At 31.9% G+C, this 19816-nt stretch overlaps 1 protein-coding gene and 1 pseudogene across 1 annotated transcript in view; both read left to right on the top strand.

The window, feature by feature from the left end:
- The window catches only part of LOC123668667 (potassium channel subfamily T member 2), a 102906-nt gene that overhangs the window by 69960 nt on the left and 13130 nt on the right, over positions 1-19816 (top strand). The window contains exons 2-5 of the mRNA XM_045602377.1: positions 15179-15258; positions 16934-17033; positions 18093-18291; positions 18754-18828. Of these exons, the coding sequence (XP_045458333.1) occupies positions 15179-15258; positions 16934-17033; positions 18093-18291; positions 18754-18828 (454 nt within the window). The remainder of the gene's footprint in view (positions 1-15178; positions 15259-16933; positions 17034-18092; positions 18292-18753; positions 18829-19816) is intronic.
- On the top strand, positions 1716-1834 carry LOC123669075 (annotated as a pseudogene).

Raw genomic sequence — 19816 nt, 5'->3', positions numbered from 1 at the left:
ATATTTATTTCTCTGAAAGGTACTTATTTTTTTAAAAACAAATGAATAAGACAAAATTGAATTACTTATATAACGTTTAAAAGAATATATGTACTTATATTTTCAATCATTAATTTATGTTTAATTAACAGTCATTTAATTATAATAGTGTAATACAATTATTAATAGTGACAACTTTAAATTATTAATAGTGACAACTTTTATTTATTGTAAATTGATGTGTTTCCATAACGTCAACGTTATTTGTCGTAGCGTTGTAGCCAGGCGGAAAAGGAGGCGGGCGAGGCATGAGCGGCGTCACGGACTCAGTCGGACACGGACGAGAGCCGTGGCGCTCGCTTCATCGGTTTCGCGGTTCTTACTTGAAGATCGCGTTGTTGATATACAACATACCGCTTATAAATAGTTTTCATCCAACTGTGTAAATATCAAGATATCCTCAATATATATTTTTAATCAAGCAATTCATTTACTCGTCTATCAATCTAACAAATTGTTTTTATGAGGCTCTTATTAACCTTTGGAACGACAACAGATGCTACAACTATAATTATCTCAATGGCCGATTAAGGAACAAGCGTATTTTTTGTAACTGAAACAAAGTTTAACAGATGATCTTAAATCATGAAGTGTATTCATACAAATAGATGAATTAATTTTATTTAAGTCTTTGTTTGTAAGGTTTTTCAGTTACATTAAAAGTACTTCATACAATAGTATCGAGAACCCAATTACTTTATTAAATCTCAGCAGTTTCAGCGACTTTCATCCGTTTTAACCGTTTAATATATTTATTGTCCGCTTTCTCAATGGCTCGGTAAATGTATCCCTCCTAAATTTACTAGCTTCGTAGAATATATACTCGTATACAATATGCCTATTAACATAATTGTGTGTCATTTAACTTTATGTTAAAACTTATTTTGATATAACCAAGAATTCTCAAAATTATATCGGTATAGTATTTTTCCTATAACACGTAAAATTTGATTTGTAAAATTTAAAAAAAAAAATAAAAACAAATTTTAACTATTTTCAGTTTTTTTTTAATCAATCGCATCTGAATAGAGGAGCTTATTTATGTAAAAAATTAAACAATAACTTCTTTATAGAACTATTTCTGCAGCTAAAAGTCTGCTCAAATATCTCTGTGACATTAACATGGAATATTAGTCATGGCGGCAGTCAGTAGATACAGCTCCTACAATTGTCTGACAGGATGGGACAGCTACGACAAGATTCCGAGGTAATTTCCAAATAACACGAAAGTACCGCTTTCATTGCTTTTAAAACACACCTTTTTGGCACTAAGTTACGAGTATAGTTCCATTTAAATTAATGAAAAGCTTAGAAATCGTTTCTTATCATATAAAAAACATTTAATATATATATTTTATCTGTGCCGTGTTTATTTTGCTTCAACGCTACTAATAAGCTACTTTTTGGAGTTTACTCCTTAAGAATCGATTTTCATATAAGGCCCCCGGTATGAAAAAAATATATGGAGTAAAATCTACTGAACAAATGACTTCGATACGTTTTTGTGCCTTTGTTGTAGTAAGCCTTTTTTGTGCCTATTTAGACAGTCGATCTGAAGGAGTAAACTCCAGTCGTGCGTCGGAGCTGACACACACATTTTTTTTGAAGTGAAACTTTTTTAGGCGCGTGACGGGTAAAATTTTAACGGATCAAACGCGTCACGGCGTCACGAATTTTTAAACGTCCATACCACGTTGAATACACCGGCTCTCGTCTTATCACCGAAGTTGAGCAACGTCGGGTGCGGTCAGTATTTGGGTGGGTAACCGCCTGGAAACACCGCGTGACGTTGGCTTTTTTTTTCTTCAATTCCTTTTTATGATTACTTTTTTTAATCAGATTGCAAAAGAAGTTTCACTTCTGACACGTGTACTTTGTACGCACGCAATTTTTATTTTTATTTCTATAAGTTTGTTTTGGTACGTTATTTCTATATACGTGCCAAATAAAGTGCTCATTCGATTATAACGCCTGTAATAATACTAATCGACTGCCAGTTCACACGACGCACATTGACATGAACAGGCAATTAGTTGATAATACACAAAAACAATGTATTATCCCTTCCTCCCCCACCGATCGCGCACACCACCTAACTTTAGCCGCACGTATCTGGATATTCGATGGACTGTTCATCTCTGGAATTTAGATAAAGCTTAAACTGCCATTAAAGAACTTAAAAAATTGTATAATCAATTTGTTGCAGTTTAAAATATTTTTAAAAGAAGTCACGACAAGTACCTATTTACAACTTCATATTTATTTTGTTTTCTTTTATGAATAAAACTAAGCATTAAGGGTTATTACTCTCATTTCGTCTAGATACAAACATTTTATTTTGTGGATTATATTGTCGAGACTTCTTCAAAATGTCTGAATTTTTTTGTTTTAATTACAGTTTATTAAAAATGATGAACACTTTTTGAATGTTAAACCCTAGTTGAAAATAATCAGTACACAATACTGTGAGTGTGTTTTGCGTTCAAACTGCTCGCCTCACGTTTTCCAACAACCGATGACTTCATTATTAATTACAAACCGTGCTCACGTTTCTAGTCGCGTGGACAATATTGCACAATCTAAATAAATTGTAACAATAACATATTTGAATAATTTTGTTTGCTGGCAAACGAAAAAAAACCGACTTCAATTACATCGACAAGTAATACAACGTAGGTAGACGAAAAAATAGTCAAGTATGTAGATATCTCCTTTAAAACAAAATAAGAATTATCAAAATCGGTTCATAAGCGACGAAGCTATCCCCGAATATATATATATATATATATATATATAATCATCACATATGTAATCATATATCATATATGTAATCACCGGAGCAAACGTGAAACATTGAAATCTTAAGACAAGAAAGAGTCCTAATACTATGTGCCGTAAAATATTATTATATACCTTAACACGTTTTTTTTAATGATATTGCTAATGATGTTTGAAATAAGCGGAAAGACACCAGGGATATTGCTGAACATCGGCCTTACGAGATTAATATGACTATCAAACAGTTAAAGAATAATAAATCACTACGTGACGATAAATGATAGATTGGCTGTGAAACTGTTGAAAATCATTGTTCACCATTATCTTTCAAGTATTAATTAATTTTTGCATTCGTAAGGAAGCAACACCAGGTGTGGCAAGCAGCTTGGTCGATCAGTTCTTCAAAAAAGCCGACAACACCTTTTTGCGAATGAGCTATTTAACGGATGAAGTAATAATAAGTTCTTCGATATCTTCAGCGACATTTTATTAAAGAACTACCTACACTCGCGACTTCGTCCAGTTATGGTTCAGTTCGCATTTATAATAAAAAATCTACAATACAAGTAACTTAAGTTACTCCATAATACACCAGCTATCTACCAGTGAAAGTCCCATCAAAATCGGTCCAGCCGTTTCAGAGATTACCTGGAACAAACAGACTGACAAAAATTATAAAAAAATATTTTGGTATATGTAGGTTCTGTGTATACAACCATATGCATTTAGTAAAAGCGATTATTTTAATATTACAAACAGACACTCCAATTTTATTTATTTGATTGTATAGATAATATACGCCGCGTTGGCGCAGCGGTCACAGTCATGGATTGTACCTGTTGCGCTGGAGGTTGCGGGTTCGATCCCCGCACATGACAAACATTTGTATTGGCCATACAGGTGTTTGCCGTGGTCTGGGTGTTTGTGCAGTCCAAGTGGGTCTCCCCACCGTGCCTCAGAGAGCACGTTAAGCCATCGGTCCCGGTTGTTATCATGTACATCTGATAGCGATCGTTACTCATAGCAGGGAATATATCCGCCAACTCGCATTGGAGCAGCGTGGTGGATTAAGCTCTGATCCTTTTCCTACATGGGGAAAGAGGCCTATGCCCAGTAGTGTGATATTACAGGCTGAAGTGATAGATAATATAATCAAAAAAACAACATGGTACGGGTCTTTATATGTGTCACACTGTCTGTAACGAAATCGTTTTATTTTTGTATATGATTTTTATATTACAAAAAATTACACTCACGGAACATCTCCATGTCGTGGCACGTTCTTAACATTAAGTCTATTCTGGTTTTATTTACCTTCACTGCCAGTAAAAACAGTCACGATTAAGTCCGTACAATTAACCTGGATATAATGCAGCGACCATACGTTAATGCATGTATTTTATCCACTTAATAGTCGTTACCGCACTGCCTGCACTGGCTTGGTAAAATTATTATTAACTAATTTGTTATATTTTAATAGGTTTGTTATTTAGATCTCGTTGGTAAAAAGTTTATATTATGACGAGTTCACAATGACTTGTTCTTCAAAACTTATTGTATTAATGAATATTAAATTCTGTGATGAAGTCATTTAAAAGTTCTTAACAACCATAATTCAAATTTTATTAATTGAAATGAAAAAGTTGATTTGCTATTAATATGTTTTTATTTAAAATAACCATAAAATTATAGAAATATATACTTATACTAGCTGACCCCGCAAAAGTTGTTTTGCCATATATGCTATTAACCCCCTTAATTACCCTCCTTATAACTTATAACTCATCAAATCATTACTTCAGCCTATCACAGTCCACTACTGGACATAGGCCTCCACAAGTTCACACCAAAAACGGCGTGAACTCATGTGTGTTGTCCATTTTTGCGGTCTATTTCAAAGTCAGCAGTTGATTGGTTATCCCGCCATCGGTCGGCTTTTTAAGTTCCAAGGTGGTAGTGGAATTGTATTATCCCTAAGTCGCCTCCCACGACACTCACGGGAAGAGAGGGGGTGGCTATATTCTTTACTGCCGTAACCACACAGCAGCCTTAGCTTATGGGTATGAAAAATAGATGTTGGCCGATTCTTAGACCTACCCGATATGCACACAAAATTTCATAAAAATCGATCCAGTCGTATCGGAGGAGCATGTTAATTAACATTGTGACACGAGAATTGTATATATAAGATGAGACGATACGGCTATCAAACCTTTAAAACGTTAAGGAATCATGTCTTTTTAAGGCTCGAAATATATTATAGAACTCTAATATTACGTGTCCTTGTTAAAGCTCGGTAAAAATGAAGTACCCCTCTAGGTTATTTTAAATAGATAGAAATATTGATTTTTCTCAGGTTTTTCTTTAGCAGAGTGTCAATGTTAATATGAAGCCCATCCCCAAAACTATTCTCATATTTAACACTATAGAAAATTAACAATGTATTTAATCGTCATAATGAAAATGCTGTCCCTTGGGTGCGTGCCCTTCCAGTTCGCGCACGCGACCCGAGCCAATGCCACCTCGAAGCAGAAAAATAAACGCAACACACGCGTTAACACTGAGTTCATTTTTTATCGTCATTCTTTATACATGTACTATTATGCAAAGCTATTGCCCTGAAGACCTATACAAGGATAACCTTCAACACAAAATGTAAAATTAAAAGTAAATTATAATTAAACCAATTTTAATAAAGTGACTTTAGAAAAAGCTTTATTCTTTTGCGTCATAAATATAATTTTTTTAATGTAATTTTTGTTTTGTTTTGTAGCTGTAATACATATATACTATTCATTCATTTAAAATACAACATAACATAACATAACAATACACTTTATTGTTAACCAAATCACTTACACTTATAATAAATCTGTAACAGGTAAGAAAAGTTCAGTACTGATGAAGTCGAAAATGTATTTTTTTTTAAGTTTAATTCGTATTTAGGCTAATTATATTAAAGCTTCATACGTTCATATATCATATTTTACCCAAAGGTTGTGAATAAAGTAATAAACAAGACATTAAGGTATTGGCATTTTACGTAAATATTTCATATACTACAACTAGTAATAGGTACATATTAATATTGTTGCGCTTAAGACTATAAAGTTCCTATTATCCTATTGATATTGATAATTATCCTATTGAGTTAAATATCCGTAATTACATTCTTAAGTATTATTAGTCAGTAACAAAACTACATCCGTACTTATATTAACTATTGCTAATATATAAAAAAATTCTATTGTTGTTATATTAGTACCGCAACGCTTATACCTTAAACACGACTGGCTAGATGACAACAATTAGATCTAATAATGTGTTATGTATTGGTGAAAATGGACTTTGCATTGCCTATGACGTCGCGCTTAATACATCATGTTGTGTTCCATTGACAGCGTTTTGTGCAACTTCAAAGACACTTCAAAGCTAAAAAACACTCAAACTTTTGACACTGCTATAGAAAAATCGTCACACAGATATTGTTCTGGTGACTCGAGCTGACGACGATAAAGCTTATAGAGCTTGACCTTCTGTTGTCTGTAGCAGAGCCGGTACCGGCGGTCGAGAGCGCTGTACTGCTCAGGGCAGATATTTGATTTGTAGAAATATTTCTTGTCTGGGTGAACGTGCTTGTTTTTGGTCTTCCCACGTTGCCTTTGAGATCACATATAGTTGTCAACAATTAAATTGTGTCTTTTTCCTGTGACAACGAATAGGTGTGTTTTTTACATTTACTTTATATACACATATACATACTTTAACAATGTAATTACATATTGTTATTTATTTACTATAGAGGGGCTAAAGTTGTGTATAATCATTACATCATAACAGTTCATCACCCTTTGTACCATATTTATGGTTCACCTTCCGTACGTTAGAAATACCAGACTGCTCACACAGCTCGCTCTCAATCACGCTTCAGGGAACAATCGTGTAAAAATAGTCTCGCTCAAGTTTCTCAACCCATTTTTATTGTGGGTGATTTTGCCTCAATTTCAAAAATACTGATGAAACGTCTATGGAAAAAGTTTACAGCTTCTAAATCCAGAAATAACGGAATTCCATACAAATTTCATCCTCTGTTCCTGCTCTCTGTCCGTGTTCTAATTTAATATTTTCAGCTTCAAAAATGACGAATTTCTGATTTAAACTTTCAATATTATATATTTCTATTTCATCATTTTAAGGGTATATTGTGCACTAACTTTGAAATGCTTGTTTATTCATTTTAATTGACAGTGCAAAAATTAATTATATAATACCGATTATATTGTTTCTTATTTATTTATTTGTTCAACTTTTTCGGATTTTATCGCGGTTTAGTTAAGTTGTTTGTTTGCCTGGCGTTTTGGATACTTTACAGCAACTATGGTCACGGGAAGACCATGTTGTTTCGTTATGTACAGATTATGTTTTTTCGATAAATAAACTGAGAACAAAACCCAGTTACAATGTAATTAAAAATGACTTCAATTGCATGGACAAGTAATACAAATTAATCTCGATAAGATTGAAACGGGACCATCCATCACAAACACCATATCAAGTAACAGCTTTCCATCAAAAAAAGACTAATTAAAATCGATACACACAGTAAAAACTTATAAGATAATAAATACATTAAAACAGTTGAATTGAGAACGTCCTTTTTATTAAAGTTGTTTAAAAATATTTTAGTAGTATGTATTTATATAATCGGTTTTTTTTTTCTGGCAATCGTTTGACTGTTCCATCCAATATTTTGCAGCAAATTGAGACAGGTAGTCTGTAAATACTTAACGATCGTATTTACCAACTACGTTTTCAACGTCTTCAAGTCGAATCGAGCTTGCCTCTGAATATATTTATAATTTTTAATCACGTCTATATCTATGTGTTAAGCTAAATACACCTCGACTTCATAAGTTTCCAATTGAAGTATTATCCAAGCTAGTTTTTGTTTACTTTCTAAAGCAAAGGACATTACAACTAAACTGTTTTTAATCAAATTGTTTCTTCTCATCATCAGCCAGCTTTAAATAATAATAAAAAAATGTGGGATAGGATGAGAATTGGACATCAAGTAAATGATACTAGGTTTAATTTACCAAACCCACCTCGGGTGAACCAAATAATACAATTTACAAAACAATGTAATATTTTATAAGTTTGAAAACTTATCTTTAGCATCAAATAGCTTATTAATAAAAATAATAATACAAAACAAATCGTTCATTTAATTTTCAAAAACTCGATTATAATATAAAGTCGCCTTACTTGAACGAAAAGTTTATAGAATATGTCTGAATCCAATTAAAAGTTTCTTCAGTTATTTTGAATAATCTTGATTTATAATTTAAACGTACTTTAATTGCTAGTATTAATTCGGTTCATTATGAAATGAAGTCCAAAATATCATCAAATTTGCATACCAATTTATTTTGTAAATAATTTAATAGTATGGGAAATTCAAATGAAATATATTGTATCATCTTAATTTGTTAACTGTTAACTCCTCTTAAGTTACCCCTGCTACCATTCAGTCTTAGAAATAATAGTCTTTTCATTTATACAGTGAAATTCATTAAATAGTTCTGGCGTGATGCTCTAAGTAAAAATAAAAAACCCAGTTTCAGCTTCATAACATACAAAATTTATTTATCTAAAATGCCTACAATGTACAGAATCATACCTATTAGAGTATTATTTTGTAACTATTTCTATATCCTAAAAATAAGGCCATGGAATTTATAATTTAACTTAGTAATTATAGTACGCTTCAGCCTGTAATATCCCACTGCTGGGCATAGGCCTCTTTGCCTATGTAGGAAAAGAATCAGAGCTTAATCCAACACGCTACTCGAATGCTAGTAGGCGGATATATTCCCTACTATGAGTAACAATCGCTATTACGTTTACATGATAACAATCGGGACCGACGGCTTAAGCTGCTCTCCGACTTACGGTGGGGAGACCCACAAGGACTGCATAAACACCCAGACCACTGAAAACATCTTTATGGAAAATACAAATGTTTGTCATGCGCGGGGATCGAATCTGCAACCGCCAGCGCACCAGTCACAAATCTGTGCCATGACCGTTGCGCCAACGCGTCGTCTTCCTAATTTCGACCTTTGGAAAAACACAATTGGCTAATTTCGACTTCGTAGAGTCGCTGACACACATTATTTACCTATGTAACATATCGGCCTGTTAGTATTTCGTATGACAGATACTACTGTTATACACAAAATATATATGTCTAAAACTGAATGGTATAGTAGTAGTACAATAAAGTAATTAATTATTTCAACTTGAAGTTTTGTGTTGTACTGTATGGCTACGGTACTAAAGAATATAGCCACCCCCTCTCTTCCCGTGGGTGTCGTAAGAGGCGACTAAGGGATAACCGCTTCCGCAGTTCCGCTACCACCTTGGAACTTAAAAAGCCGACCGGTGGCGGGATAACCATCCAACTGCTGACTTTGAAATACACAGGCCGAAGACGGACAGCAGCGTCTTCGGTGCGACAAAGCCATCCCTGCAGTCACCAACCCGCCTGCCCAGCGTGGTGACTATCGCCAAAACACATGAGTTCACGTTATTTTTGGCGTAAACTTGTGGAGGCCTATGTCCAGCAGTGGACTGTATAGGCTGTAATGATGGTGATGATGATGATGAAGTTTTACAATCATGACGTCGTATATGAATTGTGTACAGTCGCTTTTCTGTTTATTCTCTATTAAATATATAAATACTTAATGATTTTTATACTTAAATATTTAACGATAATGGTCCTTAAAAGTATATAACACACTCCAGAAAATCAGTGTGAACTCATGTACGAAAATAGTAGAAAACGTCGTAACGTGCATATAAAATATACCAAAATAACATTTTTCACAATTTTCGTCTGTCTGTCTCTCTGCTTGTTCCGGTTAAATAATCTGCCATCGAATTTAAAAAAAAAAAAAAAATAACTATAAAAACATATTTAAAAAATTCTTTTTAGACCAACTTAAAGAGAGAGATTGACATGACCGCATTTATTATTTTTGTTATGATTATTACTATTTTTTAACCACTTAATGTTATTTTTTTTTCTTTCCAATTATATTCAAATGCATAATCTATATTTCTATAGCTTTATATCATATTTTTATGTTAGTATATAATATCGTATGTACTTATTACTTTAGAAACACAGTGCAATGTTAAACTGTTCATTGTATCTTTTTTTCTTCTGTAAATAAATAAATAAATAAATGGTTAATCTCTGAGACGGCTTGACTGATTTTGTCGGGACTTTCACTGGCAAATAGCTGATGCAATAACTTATTTATTTTATAACTCTGCGAACTGAACAATAACTTTTATGGTAAATTCCTTGCAGACAAAGTCGTGGGCACAGCTAGTATAATATAGACCCAGCATTGAAATAGGTTAAAAAATTGGTAGGTTATTATCATACGAATAAGTAGTTAGAGTTCAGAAAAATGAAGTTTTTATCAAGTAAGTTTAATCTAAAATTTTATTGAAATTTTCTATGATACCAAAATTATTTTCCATTCTGTACTGGCCTTGATAAGTTTTTTAAAAATGATTTTATTAGATATATACTAGTTGACCCCGCAAAGTTTGTTTAGCCCAACAGACACAATACCCGTCTGGTCGGAGGATTCTCCCTTTTCAGTGGTAGACGAGAAATTCAACACAACTTCTCCTTACGCTACTAAACATACAAAGAATTTATAAATATGTAAAAAATCAATAAAGATGTATAATAAAATTACATTCAATTTAAATATTTTAAATGTCGTAATATGTATATAGCTAATGTATAAACTCTATAATGAAATATTAGGTTTATGTTGTTGTAGCTTTAAAAGTAATATTGAAACTGTCACAATTAAAAATATGAATAAAATTATCTGAGTATGGATTCTCGACCGCAACAAACAATCTCCCCTGTGTTTTATCCACTCCACATGACATTGGCGAAGTAATGTCTGTCTAATTGACAATTTGACACAGCTAAAGCAATATAACGAAGAGTTCTGTGATAAGTATACAAATTAAGAAAAATAATAATCTAAAACGTAAATAGCAATCATAAATATTTTGATTGTATTTCACTTACTTCGCTTCAGCCCGTAATATCCCACTACTGGGCATAGGCCTCTTTCCCCATGTAGGAGAAGGATCAGAGCTTAATCCACTACGCTGCTCTAATGTGGGTTGGCGGATATATTCTATTTTTTTTTTTCAAATTGGCCAATACATATGTTTGTCATGTGCGGGGATCGAACCCGCAACCGCCAGCGCAACAGGCACAATCGATGACTGGGACCGTTGCGCCAACGCGGCGTCTATTTCACTTACATGTGTATATAATTAACTTTATAATATTTGTATAAGTAGATAATTTTTAATACTCTGGAAATTACACATTCTACTTATAATATCTATCACTAAATTAAAAACAAATCTTATTGTCGGCTCACTTGGTTGTATTATCATTCTTTGAAGTATAAACCCGTAATCTTCTAATGCGCTCTGAGCATCACTTGCAAGCCGCACAGTTTATGAAGTTAGCACTTTAGCTTTATCTTGATTTTATTTATTAATTAAATGACTTTAATTAAATGAAGACGTTTTTTATGCATAATAAATAAAAAAATAGCGTGTATGTTAGACAAAGTTAGGAAAGTATGAAAGTAATAACCGTTTTATTGTAGTTTTAACGATTCTTTTATTTATAGTTTCTTTTGTTTTAGCAAATTCTAGAGTCAAATTATTATTTCGATTCAAATACAATGGTTTGTAAGTCTAAGTAAAGAATTTGTCGTCTATTGGTACTTTGAATACTAAATTTTATATTTTAAATGCCGATATCTGCATGTCTACAGGGCTAACATATTCTACCGGGTACAGGGATCGTTATTTCCTTCATTAAACTATATTAAAGAACCTCATACAATATCTATATCTGTATATAGCTTGAGAGGATGGACAAATGGATACGTTTCTACTCATTAGTGTCAAAGTAATATTATCATCTGCAATCGAAACTAAGTTGACGGTATAGATTAAACAATAGACTAGAAATCCCAATTTATGTGACCTATGGGTAAGATTTATAACTTGATCTCTAGAGTAATCTAATACTGAATACTTAATAATGTTTATCGTCTTCTGTTTACTATTGCTTATATTATCTCCTTCTTTTCTATTTATCCACCCAGTACCCTTCTTATATGCTGGCGACCTTAAGTTTGTTAGAGCTATTGTGCCACTGAATGAAGCTCTTCTACTGCAAGGAGATTTGAACCAAGTTATCAGTTGGTGTGAAATAAATGTTATAAAACTGAATATAGAAACTATTCTTACCTACAAAGTTCACTAGCCAATACATATATATATATATATATATATATATATATATATATATATATTATGAGCTTATTGTTTAAAATGTAGTTTTGGTGTACAATAAAGTATAAATAAATAAAAATATTTTCCCGACACAATATATTTGTTTGGAGTAGCAGTGCTAATTTTTTTTAAATGAGATAGCTCCTCGCCTTATTGCTCCCACTGATGACAAGAGGGCTGGTGCATTTTTTGCCCAGATTGCCCAGAAATTTCTATTTAAGTCCTAATTGATCTAAATTGGTTTAGTTTGATTGATTTTATCATGATATCATATTTTATCTTTTATATTTGTTACAAATAGTTTAAGACATAATATTTTAGTTGTAATTATTTTGCTTATAAAGCTATGTTTTAATTGATTTGATTAACTAAATTCAATTTGTTTTTGTTGTAGATTCGATTAAATATTTTTGTTTGTATTGATTTATTAATATGATTTTGATTATTTGATATACCCTTATTAATTTACTAAATATATAATATTATTTTTAGATAATCATTTTGTATTCTAATCCTTGCTATTTCACATAAGCAAATGTGTTTAAACCAACGTACATTACATTTCCCAGAAGCATAATGCAAATAACAGAATTAATGAGAATGAAAAAATACAGATTAAATATGTAACGATACGATACGTGAGTCCTTCCAAGCTATTTATGTATTTAAATTTTATTAAAGAGTATACCTTGAACTAGGTAACGCATATCAATATTTGAAAACCAGAATAAGGATACTAGACCTACAAATGGTGTTAGTAATCAGGATGGAATATATTGATAACGAATATATATAATTAGCTGTGCCCGCGGCTTCGCCCGCGTTGAAATCAGTTCGTTTTATCCCCTTAGGGTTCGAGTTTCGTGAAATTCGTTCTCAGTGGATGTTTACGCCCTATCCGCAAAATATCAAGTTTGTAGCTGTTACAGTTTCGGAGATTTCGTGATGAGTGAGTCAACCTACCATCCCCCGTTTTAACCCCAAAAGGGAGTTGATTTCTAAAGATACATTATTTGAACACCTTTTCACCATCTATAGAGCATAGATTTTAAATTTCAAGTCTCTTACTTCAAAAACATAGGACTTTCATACAAACTTCCAACCCCCGTTTTTAAATCAAAATACCTTAATACAACGCATTGTTTAAGCCTCTATATAAAATTGGCAATGAAATACTGATATTGGAAAAAAGCATAGGATCGCCGATTAAATTACAATATACCCAACCAATAACTGTCACTTAAATCTAATACTATTAAATGAGCAATTCTTGTATATATATAATTTGAATCTCGGAAACGGCTCTAACGGTTTTAATTAAATTTAGTATGCAGGAGATTTCGGGGGCGATGAATCGATATAGCTGAAATACATTTTTAGAAAATGTCGTTTTATCCCTGTTTTTAGGCAATGAAAAAATGGCTACAATGTCATTAGAATACGAAGGTAAATTTCGCAATTGTCAATAAAGTTATGACAGCTCAGAATCGACTATATTTTTCCTTTTTTTATAATTGCACTCATTATTTCTTTTTAAATAACCAGTTCATATTTTTTATTATTATCTCGGTAAAATCGGAAATTATTATTCACATTTTATCAATGTGTAATTCGTATTTAAATATGATTTCCAAAAAACGCGATTACTAAAAATACTCGTTCACCCAGGTACTGCATAAAATAATAGGTGATATCATTATTCTCTTACCCTTCAGGTACAACAATGACGCTTGCTGTTTAAATAAGCACTTAACCTTGTTTTTTTGTGTAAGAGATATTTAGGTTGATCAAACTAAGGTTTTATCCAACTCACGAATGGAGTTTTTTTTTTCTATCGATCTTTACTCATAGTAAGGAACATATCCGCCAACCTGCACCGTGAATGTAGCATGGAGAAAGAGGCCTATGGCCAGCGGTGGGATGTTACAGGCTGAATGCGTATGCGTATGCGATGCGTGTCACATAGTCACCTCCTTTGAGATAATAAATGCTTAGTATATCTCTTGATATAAATATAGATATTTATATCAAGAACTAATAATAATAGAATAAACTATCTGATAAAATTATTTTTTTAATTTCTTGCACTGTCTATAATTACCTTTTGTTAGTCTAGGATGTGAAACCTCTTTTGTAAAATTTCATTGACCTCCAATTTACTTTGAATTATAGTTGCAAAACAAATATTTGTTATAACAAATATTATTTATCACAAAGTTGTTGGCGTCTAAAATACACCCTACTGTGTTATATCGTTATATTACGTAACGCTCCCCAGTGGTTTCATATCTTAACTTTTTAATCATCTTCGAAAAGTTTACGGCAACTTTTATTTTATTGAATACCTTAAAACTTTACATGAATACATGAAAAGTTTTAGTTCTCGTGGGAGTTCATCTAGTTAACATATCAAAGAAAGTTTATATTGGGAAGATGGGTCAACCCCGACATCTCCTGATACACGATAAATTAGAAGGTACCGTAGTTTAGTTAAAAAATGAAAACAATAAATATTAGGAATAAACGCAATCATGTGTAAAATCATTAATTTAAAGTATTTTACAATGTACTGATTTTTTTTTTCTAAAACACGATCCAGTCTGGCCATAAATGTTGAAAGATATTCGAGTTTGAAAGGTCACACGAAGTGGTAAATGGGTAGATAGAGTACATGTGGCGCCCTTGCGTGTATACTCGAATGTATATTATTCATGACTATGTTAAACGTGCTTATTGCAAAGGATTCAATTGTTAATCAGGCTATCTAACAAAAAAATTTGATGAAAAAATACAGTAATCATACAAATGTCCCAAATAAGTGAAATTTTTGGAAAATGTAAAAGCTTAAGTACCTTCATATATAGTAAAAGCATAGTGAAACATTGTTTATTCTCTTAACATAGAACTATAATTTGAACTCCTTGTGATATTGTTACAGAGTGCGAGTGGAATATTACGTCAACGAGAACACTTTCAAAGAAAGACTGCAATTGTATTTTATAAAGAATCAACGTTCGAGTAAGTACATAAATACTTATATGTCTTATATGTTCAATAGACACGTCCATATCTCAGTCCTAACTTTATTATTAATAGGTGGGATTTATGGATTCTGGGCTACCAAAAAACGATATAAACCTAAGGATTCGCGCAAATGATATTTATTACACATGTAGTTTACTTCGCAGTTCCATCCGCAGATTGTGAGCGAATTAATAACATATATGCGATTTGATTCGCAATCTAATTGGCGGTTTAATATGCTTTGAAACTTTTCTTTGTGCTCACATCTGTCTGGTGCAAATGAGTTACAAGGCAACCGACTGTGTAATTAAATGTCATAAATACACGGATAAATATCTCTATGACAAACGCTTCTGCGACGAGTGTTTTTTTGTTTAATCCAGAACTTATGAATTTGTATCTTCAAATAACTATTTACTTTACTACATTAATTACTATTTATTAATATAAAATAATATTCTTATATTATAAAAAATAATTGATTGTAATTATTACGCGTGATATAAACATTCATATGTAGAAATAGAAATGAAGTAAACAGTCAAATAATACTGCAATCAAGTAGTATTGTGCTCCTACGGTAAGTAAGGTAGCAAGATCTCCTGATGATGAGCTTTAATTTTATTTGATGGTGTAAAAATGTATGTAAGGGTACATACAACAAATCAAAGCTTAGCAGCATGAAAGGAAATAATCCGGTTTTTAAATTAATATTATTTAATGTCCAATGAAATTGAAAATATCTTTGTAATAAAAATATGATTGCTCGGTATCAAACAACTAGGGATGTAAAAATTTTATGAACTTTTGTTAATGTCTATTATTCAGTAAAGAAGGTAATGAATTAAATTTATGAAAAAATAAAGACAAAAAAGCGACTTCACAATACCACAATAATTGCACATGAAGTCTCTAACATTTATTTCATTTGAAACCTGAAGTAATAACAAACGTCCATTCAAGTCCATATATATACATACTTTTATGGACTTGAATGGACGTTTGTTATTACTTCAGGTATATATATATATATATATATATATATATATATATATATGTATATGCATATATTAGATATGATAGATTTATAATGTTTATAATATACAATAATAAATTCTTTTTTGAAATGAAGGTACACAATATTTCTCGTAGTTGGGGCTATTGAATTAATGTTGAATACATTTGAAATTCGAAGCTTATTGATATCACGTTTACCTGAAAAAAAGTACTGACAGTTTATTTAAAACGCCTATGATTCGAACAACATCGCATCGGTTCACTGGCTCTATTCAGTGAAATCGAAGAGCCGCATATATTTATAAATGCACCTATAAGCGTTTATTTTTATGCATCATATGTGCATGGGAATTGCTAACAAATATTGCTAACAAGAAAAAAAAAAACAAGTATATCTGTAAAACGGTATCATTTACAAAAATCATTAATTCCTAAAACTGACTCATTAAGTAAAAATATCTCAATCAATATTTGAGATGATCTACATATTTTGCTATATGAGAAATACATTTCTTTCGAAATTTACCCTTATTACGAGTTCATTGAAATATATCTATAGTTGTGTCTGTAGATTTTTTTATAGAGTAATGTAAAATTTATTTTTCAATTCGTAATTTTTCGATAGTAGTATAATTTTTTTTAATTGTTCTAGGTTTACGCATTAGGATAGTAAATCTATTTTTAAAGATTCTTGCCTGTCTTCTCTACATTTTTCGCGTTTGTGCCGACGGAGATCCAATATCTGCATCTTGGTAAGTTTTTGTTATAGAATTGAAAAACTTTAGCCTTTACAGCAGTTTAACTCAATTACAAAAATATACAGGCATTAGTGACAACTCTTTTTAGGTATATTTTAAATTATACTAAATTGCCTAACCCTAATATATATATAATTACTAAATTGGGTATAGTAAGATCGGATTTGTTTTTTTTTGAGATTGAAATTGTTTCCTTATTACTTATTTACCTAATAACATTTTAGCCTATAACAAGATTCTTATTATAAACATCAAATGTAATTTTATCGATTGAACTGTTGGCTATACAGTGATTTATTTATTGTACTATGTGACATTCATTTAAGTGTAGATCAGAATAATTTCATTTCTATAAACTATCTAGGTCAGTAGAACGTCACGATAAATAAATATTCAAAGTTAACGCAATTGGTAGCAAATCGGTTTGCTTTTTATGTAAAAAATCAATTTCATATATTAGGAATAATGACAGTTCCTAGTAGCTTTTTATATATACAATTACTTAGTAGCAACGTGAATATATTAACGTGATTTGAATGTAATGAATGTTGTTTTCGTGAACGTTTTATTTTTCAATAAATAATTTTTGCTACCGCATTAGAAAATAGATTTATAACGATTTAACGTTAAGATTTAATTATAAAATTAAAATTTTCCAAAATACAAATCCTTAGATGACCGCAGTACTGGCTTTGTCGCACCGAAGACGCTGCTGCCCGTCTTCGACCTGTGTATTTCAAAGCCAGCAGTTGGATGGTTATCCCGCCATCGGTCGGCTTCTTAAGTTCCAAGGTGGTTGTGGAACCTTGTTATCCCTTAGTCGCCTCTTACGACACCCACGGGAAGAAAGGGGGTGGCTAAATTCTTTAGTGCCGTAGCCACACAGCACTGACTGACTGACAGCACTGGTGACTATGGGCAAAACACACGAGTTCACGTTATTTTTGGCGTAAACTTGCAGCAGCGGACTGTATAGGCTGTAATGATGATGATAATGATGAAATCCTTAGAAGCTGCTTTTTAAACTTTATTAGAAATTGTTTAATTTATTAGTTACGGGTGTAAACCTGGAAACAAGACTGAATTTGAATACTCGGCAAATCTCACGGAAGAAGAGTTTCAAGAGCACCCGATCATCAACTGGGACGGAATAGTATGGGTGAACCGGCCTCTGTATCTTTGGTGGGTGCAGATGATACTCGCTATGGTTTCCTTGGCCGAAGCTATTTTGCTCGTTTACCTCGGATACAAGGTAATCTGATTAAGAATAAATCACTTGATATTCAAATGTATCTATCCCCAGACTCCCGAGGAGTAGGTGCTGCCTGTTTTTCGTTTAAAATAGATAGCTATATTAGATTGTAATACGAATCTCCGCCAAAGGTTAGCGGCCGCGTATGCCTTAAAATTTCCTTCTACTCAGTTAGTACTCAGCAGTCACGCCAAGCATCAAATGAATTTAATCACTCAGAATATCATCGTTGAGTTCATTAGCTGCAAGTAACTAGATTCTAATACTTATTTATTATAAATCTAACAAGTTCGAAATTAAAATTAATATATAGGAATATTCCTTATTGGACCATAACAGTTTTACAAATTATTGCTACAATGGAAATAATTCGTAATATTCTGAATAATTCTTATTAGTAAATTCCTTTAAATTTACGTATAGAAATAACATTATTTTACAATATTGGTTTTTTTTTTCAAGGGCAACATCTGGCAGCAGGTGCTATCATTCCACTTCATTTTGGAAATGGTTAACACAGTTCCGTTTGCTCTCACCGTTAGTATCGGTTTTTATATAAAATATTAAGTTTCCTATTTCATAAAAATTACTAATATATACATAATAGATGAAATATTGTCCTAACCTAACTACCAAAACAATGGAATATCTTGACTCATACTTTTTCATAAAACAAAAAATAAGATTAGTTTAGCAGACAAGGTATTTATTTGGGTTTGGTTAGAGACATTCTGGAGCATTTTAGACTATTATTTATTTACCTTTGATATCGATTCGGCTTGTAACATCCCACTGCTGGGTGGTTTCTTCCTCCATTTAGGTATCAAACCCGCAATCGCAGTATATAAGCGGTACACGCACCAGTAGGTACACCAGAACGACCTCCTTTGATTTTAAATATGTATTTTTATAAAACTCTTATAGGTCGCCACCTTTCTGAAATATTCTTTTGTTACTAAAAGCAAAATAAAGGACCAAACGCATATTTTGAAGTATCGGTTTTTTATTGTCTCATTACATGTTAGCTTGTGAGAAAATATATTCTAAAATTTAATAATTTACTAACGTACACTAAACAATATGGCACATATAAGACGAGAATATATCTATCGTTTAATTAGCTTCGAAAGCAAATTTTAAAGCAAGTATATGAAAATTTTCCAGCCTCTTAACATCCAATGCAACTGCTACCTAGAGTATCTACTTCTCTATTGATGCTGTGAGTGATTGATTGTATCATCATTCGTTGTGTAATCATTTCAAAAGGGAACAATAATTCAATTGAAGCTTGCTTTGTTTTTATTTAAATAAACTGAAACATTTGCTTAAAGATGTAAACGTATTACGAAATTATTATTATTTATTTATATTTATTTAAGTTTCTCAAAATTACAAACACTCTTTTAAATTCACATCCTCAAATAATTTCTTACAAACTTCTATTCTCATTGGGTGTACAATGAAAAGTACAGCTCGATCAACAGTCAGTTTTTGAACTAGTACTATAAATAGAATCCTTGAGAAA

This window comes from Melitaea cinxia, chromosome Z (genome assembly GCF_905220565.1).
Source record: "Melitaea cinxia chromosome Z, ilMelCinx1.1, whole genome shotgun sequence".
NCBI lineage: Eukaryota > Metazoa > Arthropoda > Insecta > Lepidoptera > Nymphalidae > Melitaea > Melitaea cinxia.
Note: the sequence above shows the minus strand (reverse complement) of the source record. Positions and strands in the feature narration are given on the sequence as shown.